Source organism: Panicum hallii, chromosome 9 (assembly GCF_002211085.1).
Source record: "Panicum hallii strain FIL2 chromosome 9, PHallii_v3.1, whole genome shotgun sequence".
NCBI lineage: Eukaryota > Viridiplantae > Streptophyta > Magnoliopsida > Poales > Poaceae > Panicum > Panicum hallii.
In genome coordinates, this window is record NC_038050.1 from 17,845,021 (window position 1) to 17,860,666 (window position 15,646).

A 15,646-nucleotide genomic window follows, 5' to 3' on the forward strand; every position below is an offset into this window, starting at 1 on the left:
ACCGTGCCCCCAGCCATCAGGCCCGGGCCGTACGCCCTGTTGCCTAGAAGTTTAGTGCGTGGTTACGGATAACCGCGCGCTCCTCGGGCTGGACACACTAGTAGGAGGTACTCCTGTCTATATATACCGACAAAGGGAGTAAAATGGACTTTTTCTTTTAATTAATGTATATATTGGGAATAATACAACTATCCGAATCTAGCATCCGAATTTAATATCCGGATTATCTGATCGGATATCTGATATCGTCGGATATTGGTCATATTATATCCGAATTCGATATCCGATTTAAATATCCGATATTCAGAACAGTACCCGGATATCGGAGAAAACTATCCGAATTGATATCCGCCTCTCTCGGTCAGACGGTCGGTCGGAAAATATCCATACCATTTACATCCCTGCGCCGCGTTCTTGTAATTGTGTGGCTCATGATTTGGCTCAGCTTGGTCATGAAAGGGACCCGGATCATCCTGTTGTTTGGATGCATCCCCTCCCGGTTTTTGTAAACGCTTTGTTGGTTCGTGACATCACTGAACCCATGGTGATTTAATAAAGAGCCGAGGTTACTATAAAAAAAGAATTCCCTGGATAACAGAAGCAGAAGTGTAAGGCTTGGAAGGATGATATAAGTATCCATACATGTCAAAGGAAGCTGCAGAAATATAAATCAGCCAAAAAACAATTTTAGAGTGTATGTGCAGACACAAAAATTGCTAATCACAGTAAGCTGCACGAACAAAAATCACTAATCACAGGTAGCCTCATGCACAGAAATCACTAACCAAAGACTGCCAATGAATTAAATAAGCATCAACTGAGCAGCCTCTGATGAAGTAGCAAAAACCGTGCACCCAAGATACATTATTCCAAAGAGCTCTGTTACAATGGTTGTAAAGTACCAAAGGGTACTTTCCGGTACTTTTGCCTTAATTTTTTTCTAGCCGTTGATCTATGGAAGGTATTTACAAAAATCCAGTTAATAGCATTAAGGGTATGATAGTAATTTGACTTCTTCGCTTTCATCAAGTCAGAACGGTTCCGTCAGTCTGTCTCCGTTCGTCTAACATGTATGTATAGACAGTACAAAGAAATTAGAAATGTCTTCAAGTATGGGGTCGGTGAGCAATCATATCACCAGTCCTACTCTTGATTTGAGACGTGCAAACCCATCCACCCGTGATTTGAGAGCACCCAAATGCTCCAGCTGAAAGGCTAGCCGGAATCTTTTAAAAAAAAGAAAGAAAGAAAGGCTAGCCGGACCGCCACTGGCTAACCCACTGGGCAGATCCCCGACGACGAGGATACTGATGCAGTTGCTCAAATTCAATCCGGCTCAGAGGATGCACACCGGAGGACCAGCGGTATACAGACTTCCTCAGCTCTGCTCTGTAAAGTATGAAGCTATTGTAGACGGCCAGACGGGTATGTTTTCTTCTGATTCCTGTTCCGTTCTCCTTTTCGTTTCGATTTTTCTGATTCGTGTAAAATCCTGCATGCAGCAGAGGATTCATATGGAGCATGGCAGGTTCGACATCCCGGGGAAGTAAAGGAATACATGCAATTTTGGCACCAAAGAAACTTGGATTCTAGAGAAGGAGGCTGCTGCCAAGCAAGCATCCATGGCTTCCAACGATGAGCAGCAGCCACTGCATGTTCTCTTCTTCCCGTTTGTCGCGCCGGGCCACCTCATTCCAGTCGCTGACATGGCCGCCATCTTCTCCTCTCACGCCGTCAAGTGCACCATCCTCACCACCCCCTGAAAGCCGTAGTCATCCGCTCGGCTGTCGACCGAGCCAACGACGCCGTCCGCGGCCGGGCGTCGAGAGCGTCGTAGGAATTTCCTCAGAGGCCGACAGGTTCAGGTTGCTGGAAGAGATCCGGCTGCTCCGCAAGCCATTCGACCGCTTCCTGGCCGACCACGCCCGACGCCATCGTGGCCGACAGCTTCTACCCGTGGTCCACGGACGCCGCCGCCGAGCACGGCGTCCCACGACTTTCTTTCCTTAGGACCAGCATGTTCGCCCGGGCCCGCAACGCCTCCTTGCTGCGCAGCAACCCGTTGGAGGGGCTCCCTCCAGACGACCCCGACGCCGTCGTGTCCTGCCGGGGCTGCCGCACCGCGTCGTGCTGAGGAGGGGCCAGGTGATGGACCCGAGGAAGAACGAGCTGGAGTGGAACTACGAGAAGCTCGTGAACGCCGCCGACCAAAGGAGCTACGGCGAGGTCTTCAACAGCTTCGCCGAGCTGGAGCCGGACTATGTCGAGCACTACCGTACGACGCTCGGCCGCCGCGTGTGGCTCGTCGGTCCGGTCGCGCACGCCGGCGAGGACATGGCGGCGAGGGGCGGCGCCAGCGGGCTCGCGCCCGAGGCGGAAAGGTGCCTTTTCTGTCTCTCGACGAGAAGCCGGACCGCTCAGTTGTGTTCATCTCATTCGGTACGCTAACTCGTTTCATGGCGGCGGAGCTGCGGGAGGTGGCGCGCGGGCTACAGCTAGCAATCCGGAAGGAGTTTTGTGCGAGTCATGAGCGAATAAGACACGGACGCATCCCAGTGGATGCCCGAAGGCTTCGCCGAACTCATTAGTTACCCTTATACCTTTTTAATGATGAAAAATTAAATTAAATTAGATTTCAATCCCACTTTTTTACCACCATGTACTTTGTTCTTTATCTTTATTCTAGGTACTTGCAGGTATTTTCTATCTTTACCACCCTACGATTCTATCAGATGGACGGCTCTTATTTCTTGCAATTATTATAAAAGGTCTCTATTCCAAAAGATATATCCTTATGACGAAGAATGCAAAAAGGTAATTAAACTGCAAGATTGCTACCAATTCTAGTACAGCTGTGCCGTGAACCGTGTACGAAAAATAGTCGATACAGTTTCAGCGCTAGGTCTCGCAACTGAGGGAAAAAAATCGACATTCAAGATCAGACATACATACAGGACTTATATGCGTATCTGAATGAAGTGTCGGACGATCCATGATTACCGGGTTTGTAAAGCTGCCAGATCCAAAGCCACATCTGCAATTTCTCCTATTCTGCGTATAAGATCCACCGAGAGAGGCACTGATGAAAATCAACCCAGTTGAAGACAAGTTTCAGATAGAGAAAAGACAGAGCACCCGAGTGTTTCTATCGTCCTCCGCACCTGAATTTCTATTATTAGGCCTTGGGCCCAGCATGCGTGCCGGCTATACCCGTATGGAACCGCCTATGGGCCTGGCACAGAAGAAAAAGAGCTGAACAAACCCTTCCTCTCGTGCTCCCTCCGTTTTTTTTGTTTTTTCTATTTCCACGTTCCCAATTTCTCTGATCTATCTACTTCCGGTTATCATAGTCAATACTCAATACCTTCAATTTCTGTTCCCAAAGACCGGCCTATTATAAACATGCCATATAAATAACTTAAGTGAGAGAAATGGGACAAAATAGCATGCCACGTAATTTGTTAGCTGATAAAAAAAACAAATAGTACCGACTTGCATCTCTAGCCATTTTAGCTCCTAGTGCCTTCTTACTCATTAAATATTTTCACCATATATTTCATTTATGTAAGAAAACAAAGCTTTTATCAAATTAAACTCCATGCGTCGTAAATTATCATATTTTTAGAAAATAATTATGAGTGTAATGAGCACTTACGTTGATATCCGAATTCTCAAAGATAATAAGTGCCTCTTTGGCTGGACTCCCACCGGCTCCAGCTCTAGCGCTCTAGTGCCACTGTAGAGCCGGAGCCGGAGAGGCTAGAAAAATTGGCTCCGATTGCTCCGGTTGTGCCGGCAGGAGAGAAGAGAGAAAAGTAAATTTAATGTATAGTGCCGCTACAGCGATGCACTCTGATAAGTCAGAGGCAGCCGGAGCCTGCTGGATCCACAGCAAACGGGGCCTAAACCGATAAATTTCAATATTTGACATCGAATTCGCACACCTCGCTTCTTTTAACATTCAATTTGTGAACCTTTCGAACCACACGGGAATTGTTTCAATTTGGGGGATTTTCTCTCTTTTTCTTGATTTCGCGACTTTCTTTTTCATTTCTATTTTCCAGAGCACCTTTTTTGCCCCTCACCCAATGGATTCTAATCGATTGGATCGAATGGATCCAGCCAGCCCTCTCCTCCTCTCCCGTGCTCCTCTCCTCTGTTCGTGACGCGCGCGCTCTCTCTCTCTCTCTCTGCTCCGGGCGGAACAGGTGCCCCGCCGCCCGCCGGCCCATGGTGCTCCCGTTGCTTCCGCTGCTCCCCCTCCCCCGAGGCCTCCCGCGCGGCCCTTGACCGCCGCTTCCGGTGCTGCCTCCTCCCCTCCCGCGTGGCCCTGACCTGGAACCCGTATCTGGGGATGCTCCACGTCTAGTGGAGCCGGCCGCGGAGGAAGTAGAAGCTGACGGTGAAGGTCTTGGAGCAGAACCACTGGAGGAGCACGAAGGCGAAGGCGACGGGCCAGAACGGCAGCTGCACAAGGCGGGTCACGAATGGCAGCGAGCTGCAGGACGGAATAGATGTGTACAGAACAGGGAGTGAACCGGATGCGGTTACTATTTCTAAACAAATTAACTAGATTATGCTTAACGAAACAAATTAATAAACAGTTGTATGGTATTTCTAACTTACTACGTAGATGAGAGATATTCAATTACATGACATTCTAACTTGCAGTAGCTTATATTGGAGACACTCAATTAACAACATTATAACTTATTACATTGATAATACTTCACAAGCACTCGAATCAATTCATTTGTTCAAGGATGGAAGATTCAAATTAAAATCATGCTTGATTAACCAAATTAATAAAAGATGACATATCATTTTGGCCACTCAAATACACGATATTGACATGTATGCATAAATATGTAGAAGCGGTTAAACTATTGCTAGAGTTCGAACTATTGTACGATATTGAGTTTTTTTAAAAAGGATGGAATAAGTCTATTTTTTATTTTTCAATTATTACCAAAGTTCGAGTTTAATTCTCGAACTAGGAATAAACAAGATTCAACTGCAATATAATACCAATAGATAGATTATATTTTTACAAATATTTTGATGCTAATTATATATTTTTTTAATTAGAAATGAATTAGTTACAAATTTTAGAGATTAAATCAGATTTTTATTAATATATATATTGGGAATACAACTATCCGAATCTAGTATCTAAATTGCCTATCTAGATTATCCAACCAGAGATCCGATATCCGCCGGATATTGATCATATTATATCCAAATCTGATATCTGATTTAAATATCCGATCTGATATCTGAAACAGTATCCGGATATTCGAAAAAACTATCATATCCGTCGCTCTCGGTCCGTACCATTTATATCCTAAGCGGCATGAACAGAATATGCAGAAATTGATGTCCTTCTCCCCATGATGCAGGCTTAAATACCTGCGAAATCACACCACATGGACGCAATGAATCAATCTCATCAATCAACCCCCATTGCAGCTTCAATAAACCGAGAAAAAAAGTTGCAAATTTTACATCGTTGCGAGGCCGTTTCGAGCTTCAATAAACAGGAGGGCCACACGGGAGGGGAGGGGGCAGCATCGGCAACCGGCAGTCGAGGGCTGTGCGGGAGGTCTCGGGGAGGGGGAGCAATGGGAGCACCTTGGGCTGGCGGAGCTCTTTGTTCCGCCTGGAGCAGCGACGACTGAGAGAGAGAGCACGCCACGAACAGAGGAGAGGAGAGGCCCGGCTGGATCGATTCGATTGAATGTATTAGAATCGACTGAGTTAGGAGCAAAATGGGGAGTTCAGGTGCTCTGAAGAACGAAAATGAAAAAAAAAATCGCAAAATCAAGGAAAGGAGAGAAAAATTTTAAATTGAAATAATTCATGTACGGAGGTTATATTTTGAAAGCATGTCAAAAGAAATAAGAGACACGAATTTGATATCAAATATCGAAATTTCTCGGTAAACACCACCGCGCCACGCCGTGGTTCGGTGACACGCTGCAATCTGCAGACCGCAGGACTAAAGTCCACCACCAAAACCAATGGCCGTGATCTCTTCGCCACACTCCTTTTATCTTCTTCCCGGCACTGTTCATGTTCCTCCGCCGCCGCCTCCTCTCCACCGCGGCGGCCGCCGCCCGCGGCCCGCCGCCGATCCGCGTGGACCTAACGGTGTCCGCCGGCCGCGGCGTCTTCGCCACCCGCCCAGTCCCCGCCGGCGAGCTCCTCCACTCCGCGCAGCCCCTCGTCTGCCACCCCTCTCCATCGCTGCTCCACGAGGTGACCGCTCCTCCCGCCCGTTGCCCCCCACTGCCCTCGGAATGAACTTGACTGTTCTGGGCTCAGGTGTGCTACAGCTGCCTCAGGAGGAAGCCCGGGGAGGGGCGCGTCTCGAGCGGGGGTTACTACTTCTGCAGCGATGCTTGCAGGGAGCACGCCAAGGTGATGAATTTCCGCCCATTTCTTTAGAGATTCTTGCGTAGTTTCGTGTGGTTCGTCTCGGTGCATATTACTTGTGATGTTTACTCTAGTCTCTTCGCCTAGTTGTTAGTGGCGAGTGCAATCTATTCTGTCTACAAGTGTTCAACATTCAGTAGTTCTTATTGTATAATAGTGTGTTCGTGCACCAGGCACTGTGTATTTCCAGTTTGGTGCTGTGGTTTGTAGAAATGCGATGCTTATCCCAGCTTGTTCTTGTGGATCAGTGAATGATACATGTTGGTATCGGCTTCAAATGTCAGAAAGATTCATTAGCACTGCTTATTTGCCTTCCTCTTTCCTCAACGGAAAAAAAAGGAACAATGTTCTTATGGAAGCACTTGAGGCTTCATTTTGCTAAAAAGATGTGTGATTTCCAACAATCTAGGGGTTCCATGACGTTGAGAAGAACGCGGATTGGACTTCGTTCGATGACCACTGCAGGTATGCTATTACTCTACCTTTCGTCTTTTTGCAGATGTGCACCCCATGACTTCCTCATTTTGTGTTTTTCTTTGTTCTGAAGTTCACGTGGTCTGAAATACCCATACATGGCCAAGCGGCTTGCTTGCATGGTAATATCAGGAGCTGCTAATGCGGATTGTCTTAACATACTTCAGCCAGCCAGCTTGCACCAGGGGACGCTCATCGAGGTAGTGGCTGCTTACTTTTCAATCATCCCCACCTCATTGTCGGTTGATAATTTTCATTGCACCATAATCGCATAAAATTCACTTGGTTCCTAATCCACATTGTTATTTGGTCGTATGCTTATTGAAGCAATGGAATATTACAGATGGAGGAGGAGTTTGAGTTGTTGGAGTCCATTTTTAGGAAAGCTGGGTTTCAGGAAGTCACAACATGTATCCTTGAATCCTATTTTACTTCCACCTGTAGTTTCATGAATTTTTACTACCAAATATTCATAAATTTTGGTTTTCTTCATATGGTTATTGTCTCAATTCGGTTTTCCCTGTAATCTTTGACAAAATTAGTTTTGACCAAAGAGTGGTACATCAATGTATTGGCAAGGATACGCATAAATGCATTTCGCATTGAATTGGTTGCAAGCTCATATGAGGACCTTCTATCCTCAGCAGCAGCCTCCGTATCATGTGATGCATCTGTCGGCAATGCGGTTTATATGCTTCCCTCATTCTATAACCATGACTGTGGTATGCTTTTCTACTCATTTGGAATAAGTGCAATATTTATCGTCTTCAATATTAAGATTTTGTTTTGCTAGCAGCGTCTCGGTCATAGGCTGCCTAACCAAATTTTACGATTTGCTGCTGCCCGTTTTTGGTGGTATAGTGCTTGTTGACTGTACTGCTTAACTTCTCAATACTATATCAGTGGTCTATAGCATCCAATAGCAGATGTCTTTGCTAAACTATTATCAGTGAAAAGCCACTTTTTACACTTTCTATGTGCACGGCTATATGGGTAGTATCATGGTGAAAATATAAGTAAAATGTTTCATTCAATGGCAGCAATTTTGAAGCTGCTGAATATAACCTGGTTTTCCTTTGACTCCCATTGTTTCTTCAAGCTTCTTTCTGATTTTCTCCATTAATGCGTCTATTTGGCATTGGTCTTCATGCTTCCTTAACACTCCCCATCACTGCATAAACGACAAGACCCTTTGAACACAAGTGTTAGGGGAGGAAATAAATTTGTTCCGGCACACCAGCTTGTTTCTGGTGAGCCAAAGTGTCCAAAAAATACAACCCATCAAGATCATTTTTTTTTTGCTTCCCCCCCTGGTCAGAGAATTTGCTAGTGACATCAGAAAGATCCATGGGACAGCCCTGCCATTGGGGCATGTCTTTACTCATGCACCAAATGTATCACGCTGTTGGACAGGTGAGCATTATATGGTCTGCACTTGCAGCAACACCTCATAAATTCGCACCATTCACTCCTCTTCCACAGCTTTTTTATTAGCTGGTCTGCGGATTGTATTCTGTCTTGATGAAAGAGCTACAAGAAGCTTCTGATCTTTAGAAGGATAGGAGAGGACTACATATGTAGCATACTTAGATCTCTAACTCCAGAAAATTTGATCTGTTCATATAAAGAGGAAGTGGTAATCTTTCCATGTTTCTGTACTGTCCATGTCACTATCTTCATCTTCTGTAAAATGCACCCTGCTCAACAACTCTAAAAGTTCATGCCATTCTGTTAGTTGTTGAGGTCCAAAATTCTTCATAAACTCCATGTTGACAACTCCAATTTGCAAAACTTGCTTAACTGTATCTTTCCTTTTTTCCCTTCCGAATTGAAGATCCAAACATTTATCTTTTTTTTCTATTGACTTTCAGATCCAAATACTCACATAGTTTGGCTGGAAAACGTGGATGTTAAACTGAAGGCCCTCCGTGACATTGAAGAAGGTATGGAAAAATGCAGTGATACCTATACGATAGTTCTGTTACAATGGCAACCCTTGCACAATCAACAAGAAAAACAAAGCTCTGATGCCAATAAAATTTTTAATGTTGCATCTGTTATAGGAGAGGAGCTGCGCATCTGCTACATCGATACTAGCATGGATGTCAATGCTCGCCAGAAGATTCTTGCTGACGGATTCGGTTTTGAGTGCCACTGCCTTCGGTGCTTGTCCGGAGACTAGAAATCATGTTTCACCTCAAGAGTTTCTTCCTGTCATGATGACATTGTCGTGTGGATTGGTTCTTGAAGCAGCTTGAGGTCCATGTCCTTGAGCACTATCCTGCAGAGCTGTCCTATGTACACTAGCTAATGCCGCTCTGAATTTTTTGCGGTTAGGAGTGAACATTACTTCGGTTACTAAGACATGATAGAAGCTTAGCAATGTTGATTTATTTACTTATTTTTTTATAAGGGTTGATTTATTTACTGAAAGTGTTGAATGCTGTGGCCGCTGTTGTTTAGCCTCCTTTCCAGTACTTTAGTATTAGAAATATAATTTGAATATTTAGATCATTTGAACATCAGATATCTTTCTAGCTAATTTGTACTTAGATATAGATTTGGTGTGCCTGACCTGCTTCAGCGCCAAAAGTTAGGAGCTTCTGATGATCTGGTTTGATTACGGACGGTGCGTCGGTGCCTCCGTACCTAGCCCAGAGAAGAACTGCCCAATTATATTCATAATAAAGCAGGAGAGAACGAGAAATAAAAAGATATACGTCTCCGGACAACAGGGCAAACTCATCAGCTCCAACAACTCGTGTAGGAGAGCCCGGAGTGTCATGCGCGGCAAGGATCTCCTGCTCTTTTGGGTGCCGGTCTGCACAAGTACTGTCAAAGAGAGAGAACTGATTGTTCATTTAAGTATTAATTAGTTGGAGGCTCTGCAGTAACCATGGGAGTACACCAGACACATGTAGGAAAAAATAGAGATTCTGAACAGTAAAAAAGTCATTTTGTGGGGCAGTAAGTTTGTACCAAATCATAACTGCATAATTGTAGAGCCTCTACATACATGGTTGATTTGGTAAAATTTATGTTTGACTTAATTTGCAAAAATATTGCCGAACATATGTACGTATGATTTGGTAAGAATTTATGTTTGACGTTATGATTTGGTACAAACTTAATTTATGTCTCTTCTAAAACATTGTCGAAATATATACACGTAGGTCTCTACATACTCCGTGTATGTTTACGTGGGCTGCTGCATAGTTACACGCGTCACGTATGTATGTCCAAATTAAAATTACATGTCACTGAGCATGCAGGAAACATTAACCTACCTCGATACAGATGTTTGTCATCATTCGCTGATCACACCATCCAATCCATCTTCGCAATATATCATCATATCGGATTTGTACTCCGGTAAATCCACCCAAAATATTCTCAGGTAGTAGATTTGAGGAAGAGAAGATCGTAGAACCAGGAACTTGATGGTAACATAAGACAACGACAACGATTTAGACAGGTTTAGATCGCGATGCGCGCAATACCCTACGTAACATAATATCCACTTAATTCAACTCAGGTAAGTGAAACAATTATTTTTGAAGTCATAAGCAATTTTTTCAAAAGTTATAAGCCAATTAATTAGAATTCACCAAAACGTATTTCTAGCACAAGAAAAATATCATCAAAATCTATTGATGCATGAGATCTTTCTTGTTTTGATGATCTTGTTCAAACTAGCGCAATGGTGCAATCGAATTGTAGTTTTTTTTAGTACTTTAAGATTGTGTGCATGCCCTGATATCACGGGTATGTCTTTTTCTTCTCGCATCATCACACGCATGCATGTTCCCTTTTTTCTCCTCTTGAACGCGAGTACCGGTTTCACTAGAAAAGGAAGGGCTAGTTTTCTTACCACTTGCTATGTTTCCTTTAATAGAGTGCGCGTGCGCAAGGCTAATTGCACGGCTGTCCTTGAATTAGCCGGTTCCTTATTGTAGAGTCTAAAATGTTTCTGTTTTGCATGAGAGTTTATTTCTAGAATTTATTTCTTTTTTTCTAACGTGTTTCAACAGGTAATAAAAAGATTATTATCGAAGGAGATGCCTTTCCAAAAGTTAGAAGTAGTTTTACATTTGTATTCAATTCGAAAACAAAACTTCCCCACACTAATTACATCAAGTTAAATGTTTCACATACCATCCACATCGATTTCCCATGCAGATCGCAGATATGAACTGAACACTACAAGATCAGCGGAGGATGGTCTGCAGCAGTATCTGGTTAAACGTGTCCACCGGCCCGGGCATGCACCAGTGCAAGCAGTCGTTCTGCACCGGCCGGCCCTCCCCGGCGGCGAACGGGTTCTTGCGCATGTACGGCCCCGGGTGGCCGTCCGGGCGCATGTTGGCCAGCGTCGTCACGTCCAGCGCCGCGAACCGCAGGGTGGACGATGACGCAGCGCCGGCGTTGGCCGCCGCCTCCACGACGATCTTCCTCATCTCCGTCTCGGTGTACCCGAGCTCCTTCTCGCCCTTCTTGTACGGCCGCTTCTTCGTGCACGGGGCGCCCTTGTTCCACTCCCCCTCGAAGTGCGACGGCGAGAACGTGGCCAGCGCCACCAGCTGCTCGTTTCCGCCGCGGCCGTGCTCGTGCCGCCGGGTGATCTCGGTGAGCGTCCGTCCGATCACGTCCCTGAACACGGCGAAGAAGCTGGTCTCGGTGTGGTTGAGCTCCGCCGCGCAGCCGTAGCAGCCGACGACCCCGCCGCCCTCGTGGTAGATGCTGGGGATCCGGAACCACTGGCCCGCGGACAGCACGGCCGCGTCGATGCCGCCGAGCTGGGACATCCACCGCTCGTCGAACGCGTCCAGGAACAGCTCGTTGTACCGCACGCCGGCGTGCTCCGACTTCTCGACGCCCTTCACCAGGAACGGCGACCAGAAGATGGACACGGTGGCGTTGTACTCGTGGAACACCCACCGCCGGAACCTGCCCTCGGGGTCGCGGTGCACGAGCTCCGGCGGGGACCAGGCCGAGAGCAGGCACATGAGCGACTCGGCCTGGTTGCGGGCCAGGGAGTCGCCGACGAATGCCATGTGCCTGTTGCCGAGCCAGCGCAGGAACGCCTCCGGCAAGAAGTCCGGGAGGTCGCACAGCCGCGGCTGCCACCGCCAGTGGATGTAGGCCGTGTCCGCCCGCCCGTTCGCCATGCAGCTGCGGCCGTCCTTTATGGCCTCGCAGGCCGTGCCGTTGTAGGGCGGTGGCCGTGGGTCCGGCACCCACTCGCCGTCGGAGTAGTCGCATGGCGGCGCCGCCGACGCTGCTCGATCAAGATGCGATCCGAGAATGAAATCAAATTTCCAGCACGCGTTGCATGCAGGAACCATAGCTGGAGTACATGATAAGCTAACTGTTTTACCTTGCGGAGGTGACGCGCTCCTCGACCTTTCATCTGCTTGGTAGAGAGGAGGTGGAGATGGCGGCGGCAGCTCCTCCTCCAGTACCCACGGCGCCGCCACTGATGATGGCTTCGCAGAGGATGCCGGAGCTGGGTCGACGAAGAGGTAGAGGAGCGCGACAGCGATGAGCGCGTAGAGGGCGTAGGTGACCAGCTGCCTCTTGGGAAGCAGCAAGAGCTTGTCGTTCTGGAGCTGCTGGTGCGTCTTGAGGAAGTTGGTGAACAACATGGCTCCCAGACGATGCGGTGGCGCGCCCTGTTCAGGCGGAGGGGGGAACCACGGCATGCACAATCAGAGAGGATCGGAGGGAGGCCAAGAAGAGAGGAAGATGAAGAGCCGCTGCTGCCAGCACGGCCGTGTGGGGGCGGGCCGTTTGGTTGCATTGGTTGCCTTGCCACATACAGGGTATTGGGTTTCAGCCATCGATCGGCCTCGGACAGACGTGCGCGCCAGCAGTTTGGCAAAAGGTCACGGCGGCGTCAGGGTCAGTATGATTTGGCAGCTGCCTGCAATTCGCTACGCTACCTGAGAAAACTGTTGCCGATTTCGGTAGGCATGACAAAAGGCGACGTTCCTCTAGGATGCAACGAAAAGAGCTGATATCTGCCCTTCATCTACTCGTCGACATCAACTCAACTATCTTGGTCTTGGACCATGTTACCACTACTGTGTATACCTAGTATCATGTACTAATTATGATTTTGCCTCGTCGACTGATCAAGCGACCAGCCTGCACTCTGACAATAATCCTTCAATCGCGACCGTGCCTGAGCACGTGTTTTATTAAGGCACGTTTTTTATTAAGAGGGAGAAGAAACAGTAGCCAGTACAAACAAGAACTAAGGAACAGAGGTCCAGAGCTCTGCACTGTGACAATAATCCTTCAAGCATGCATCTTCCAAGAGCCATTGCCATGGGCAGGTTCACAACAGATGCCTTTTCGGTAGCAAGGGGTAGGCAGCTAGCTTTAATTTGTATGCTTTCGGTGAACGCTCTTATTCATCCGAAAAAGGGAGCTGAATTGCACACTAGGTTCTACTGTCCGGAATAAGCTAGGGTTCGTTCAGGCAAAGCAGTTCGTTCTCAGTCCCATCAGAAAAGAAAATAAACAGGTGTGTAATTAAGTAGTGCACATCTACTACTACAATCTAGCACAAGATTCAAATAAACAGCTAAACACTTTGATGACGCGGAATTCAAATTGTGGAACCAGTCATGGGTCACATCCACCGAGGCAGAAGCAAGCCCAGTTCAGCTTTGTTCATCTGTCCAGTGGCACATCCATGTTGATTAGCTTCAAAGGAACAATAACGCTCGACAATACTGTTACCTACCCTCAAAAGCATAGCAGTAACAACCGTGACAGCAGCCACAATGCAAACTTCTCAGATAGGCCACACCACTGATCAGATCAGATCAGATCAGACCTGCACTTGTGATGCTACAACTTCTATTGTGTCCAGTGCACTCTCAGCAGCATGTGCTAAAAGATAAGTAAATTGTGCCACACCATGGCCAGTAATGTAATCAAGTGTTTTAGTTTCCAATTCATGGTAGTTGCATGGAATTGGTCTGTTAGTCCCTCTAGTACTAGAATTTAGGACAATTAAAACCATTTAGGGTACGCTTAGGTCACAAGCTAGCACTCGCATAAGAATATTGCTCTGCTGGTACCAGAACAAACACTAAAATGTGATGGATAATGCAGTGCACACCAGAGGCTGGGCTCTGGATGCTAACCACTACCCACTTTTCCAATGTGGAAAAGGGGCGCACACTAGACACGGTGAAGAGAACAAAACTGCAAAAGCACTTGAACCACCTAGTAGCTAGCACCAATAATGTACTGGCTCCCGTTTAATGTGGATGTTTAGTTGCACCGGGCACCTGTTTAATTATGCAGGTGTGGGGTCAGAATGGAATTAAAGTAGTATCCCGTTTCGTGCTCACGTAGGGTTAAAGAAATTATTGGAAACTTTTATTTTGAAAGGTTAACCACACCTACCCTGAGTAGTCCCTGAATCAGATTATCGTGTAGAAACATGGTTGCTATGGAATATGACCCGCTCCCTCGCTTTGCATAGAAGGGTAAGTGTGATGTGTATTCATGATTGCAGAGTACATAAGAGATTTTAAAGTGCTTGCAAACTGCAACTGCTTTGAGCTGTTCATTGAGAATAATCCAATGGTTCAGAGTTAAAAATGTATGCCCTCTTTCAAAATATATACACAACACATAACGTTTTAGGTTTCCGGACAGTCAATCTTCTTTTAGCTTTTACCTATCAGTATAAAATTATATTGTCTATGCAAGTTTTTTTAAAAAAATCACTGTGAAAAGTATTCCCGTAATATCTAGTTTCATGTACTAGGAATTTCATGTCTTCGTAAGAATTGGTAGTCAAAATGTCATCTTATTAACTGCATCGATATCTTAAGCGTCAGATTCTGTGGAGCCGCATCATCATCAACGTCCCAAGGATGATGCGCATTGGTGTCATCGTTCTTGTTGCAGCTGCCAATGCTTTCAGCCGGATCCTTTTTGTAGCCATACAGTACTCTGTTAGGATTCGGAGTATGATAAAAATAGAGTCGTGAAGTCATATTTTGCAATTACAGCACTTTGCTTTCAGAACGAAGTGACTATATATACCTTGCAAGTGTTTGAGCAATACAGCAGTCTTGATAGAAATAAAGAACAGAGAAGTTGCCCAACACAAGGCAAATAGTTTCTTGCTAGAACTGTTGGGCCATAGGCTTGGGAATCATCACGGGTGACCTATTATGATTCACATGCAGGGATATTACATCCTACATGCTTTTGGAGTAGACAATGTCTGAAAATTCACAGTTATATGGCTAAAATTAAATGTCACAATATTATACGTCCCATCCACGGTGCATCAACCCGTACTTCCGCATGGTCCGAAAATTTAAGAGAAATAAGTATTGGGAATTTATAAATAACAATTACTCTGTGCATAAGCTTTTTGAAATGTGTTTAGTTGAACTCTTAGTTAGAGATACGTTGTCAACATGAAAATCGGTATTCTCATCGTTCTTGCATATACATGGTCTACATGGTAAAATAATCACCATGCATGTATACCTTAAATTATTATTTTTTTTTACGAACAATTGTAAAAATTAGAATCAGACATTGTTGTATTTTTGTATAACTTCTTATAGTAACATACGTAGGGATTATTTAGGTTATTTTTAATAATGGAAGACATGGGAATTTAGACATAAATTTAGGATGTTACTTTAAATTATTTTTATAATGATATAGTTGGGTAATATAGATGAAAATTAGGGTG

General features: G+C 45.6%; 2 protein-coding genes and 1 pseudogene across 2 annotated transcripts; 2 read left to right on the forward strand and 1 right to left on the reverse strand.

The window, feature by feature from the left end:
- The first annotated feature begins 1,126 nt into the window (after positions 1–1,126).
- Positions 1,127–2,708, forward strand: LOC112877064 (annotated as a pseudogene).
- A 3,323-nt stretch (positions 2,709–6,031) lies between these two features.
- On the forward strand, positions 6,032–9,353 carry LOC112877989 (histone-lysine N-methyltransferase ATXR4). The gene is made up of 8 exons (XM_025942365.1): positions 6,032–6,258; positions 6,325–6,420; positions 6,845–6,900; positions 6,983–7,109; positions 7,253–7,319; positions 7,452–7,631; positions 8,781–8,852; positions 8,973–9,353. The coding sequence occupies exons 1-8, from the start codon at positions 6,073–6,075 to the stop codon at positions 9,089–9,091; spliced, it is 903 nt and encodes a 300-aa protein (XP_025798150.1). The 5' UTR covers positions 6,032–6,072; the 3' UTR covers positions 9,092–9,353.
- A 1,599-nt stretch (positions 9,354–10,952) lies between these two features.
- On the reverse strand, positions 10,953–12,698 carry LOC112876782 (protein ALTERED XYLOGLUCAN 4-like). The gene is made up of 2 exons (XM_025940959.1): positions 12,287–12,698; positions 10,953–12,187 (listed from the first exon to the last, which is right to left on the reverse strand). Exons 1-2 carry the CDS (start codon positions 12,609–12,611, stop codon positions 11,118–11,120), a joined length of 1,395 nt encoding a protein of 464 aa, XP_025796744.1. The 5' UTR covers positions 12,612–12,698; the 3' UTR covers positions 10,953–11,117.
- Positions 12,699–15,646: the final 2,948 nt, after the last annotated feature.

Excerpts from the sequence above, each read along its gene's own strand:
- LOC112877989 (XM_025942365.1), top strand. The coding sequence starts at position 6,073 with ATGTTCCTCCGCCGCCGCCTCCTCTCCACCGCGGCGGCCGCCGCCCGC. Across the intron at positions 6,421-6,844 it reads CTTGCAGGGAGCACGCCAAG|GGGTTCCATGACGTTGAGAA; the intron begins GTGATGAATTTC and ends CCAACAATCTAG. Across the intron at positions 7,632-8,780 it reads ATTCTATAACCATGACTGTG|ATCCAAATACTCACATAGTT; the intron begins GTATGCTTTTCT and ends ATTGACTTTCAG.
- LOC112876782 (XM_025940959.1), bottom strand. The coding sequence starts at position 12,611 with ATGCCGTGGTTCCCCCCTCCGCCTGAACAGGGCGCGCCACCGCATCGT. Across the intron at positions 12,188-12,286 it reads GAGCGCGTCACCTCCGCAAG|CGTCGGCGGCGCCGCCATGC; the intron begins GTAAAACAGTTA and ends TTGATCGAGCAG.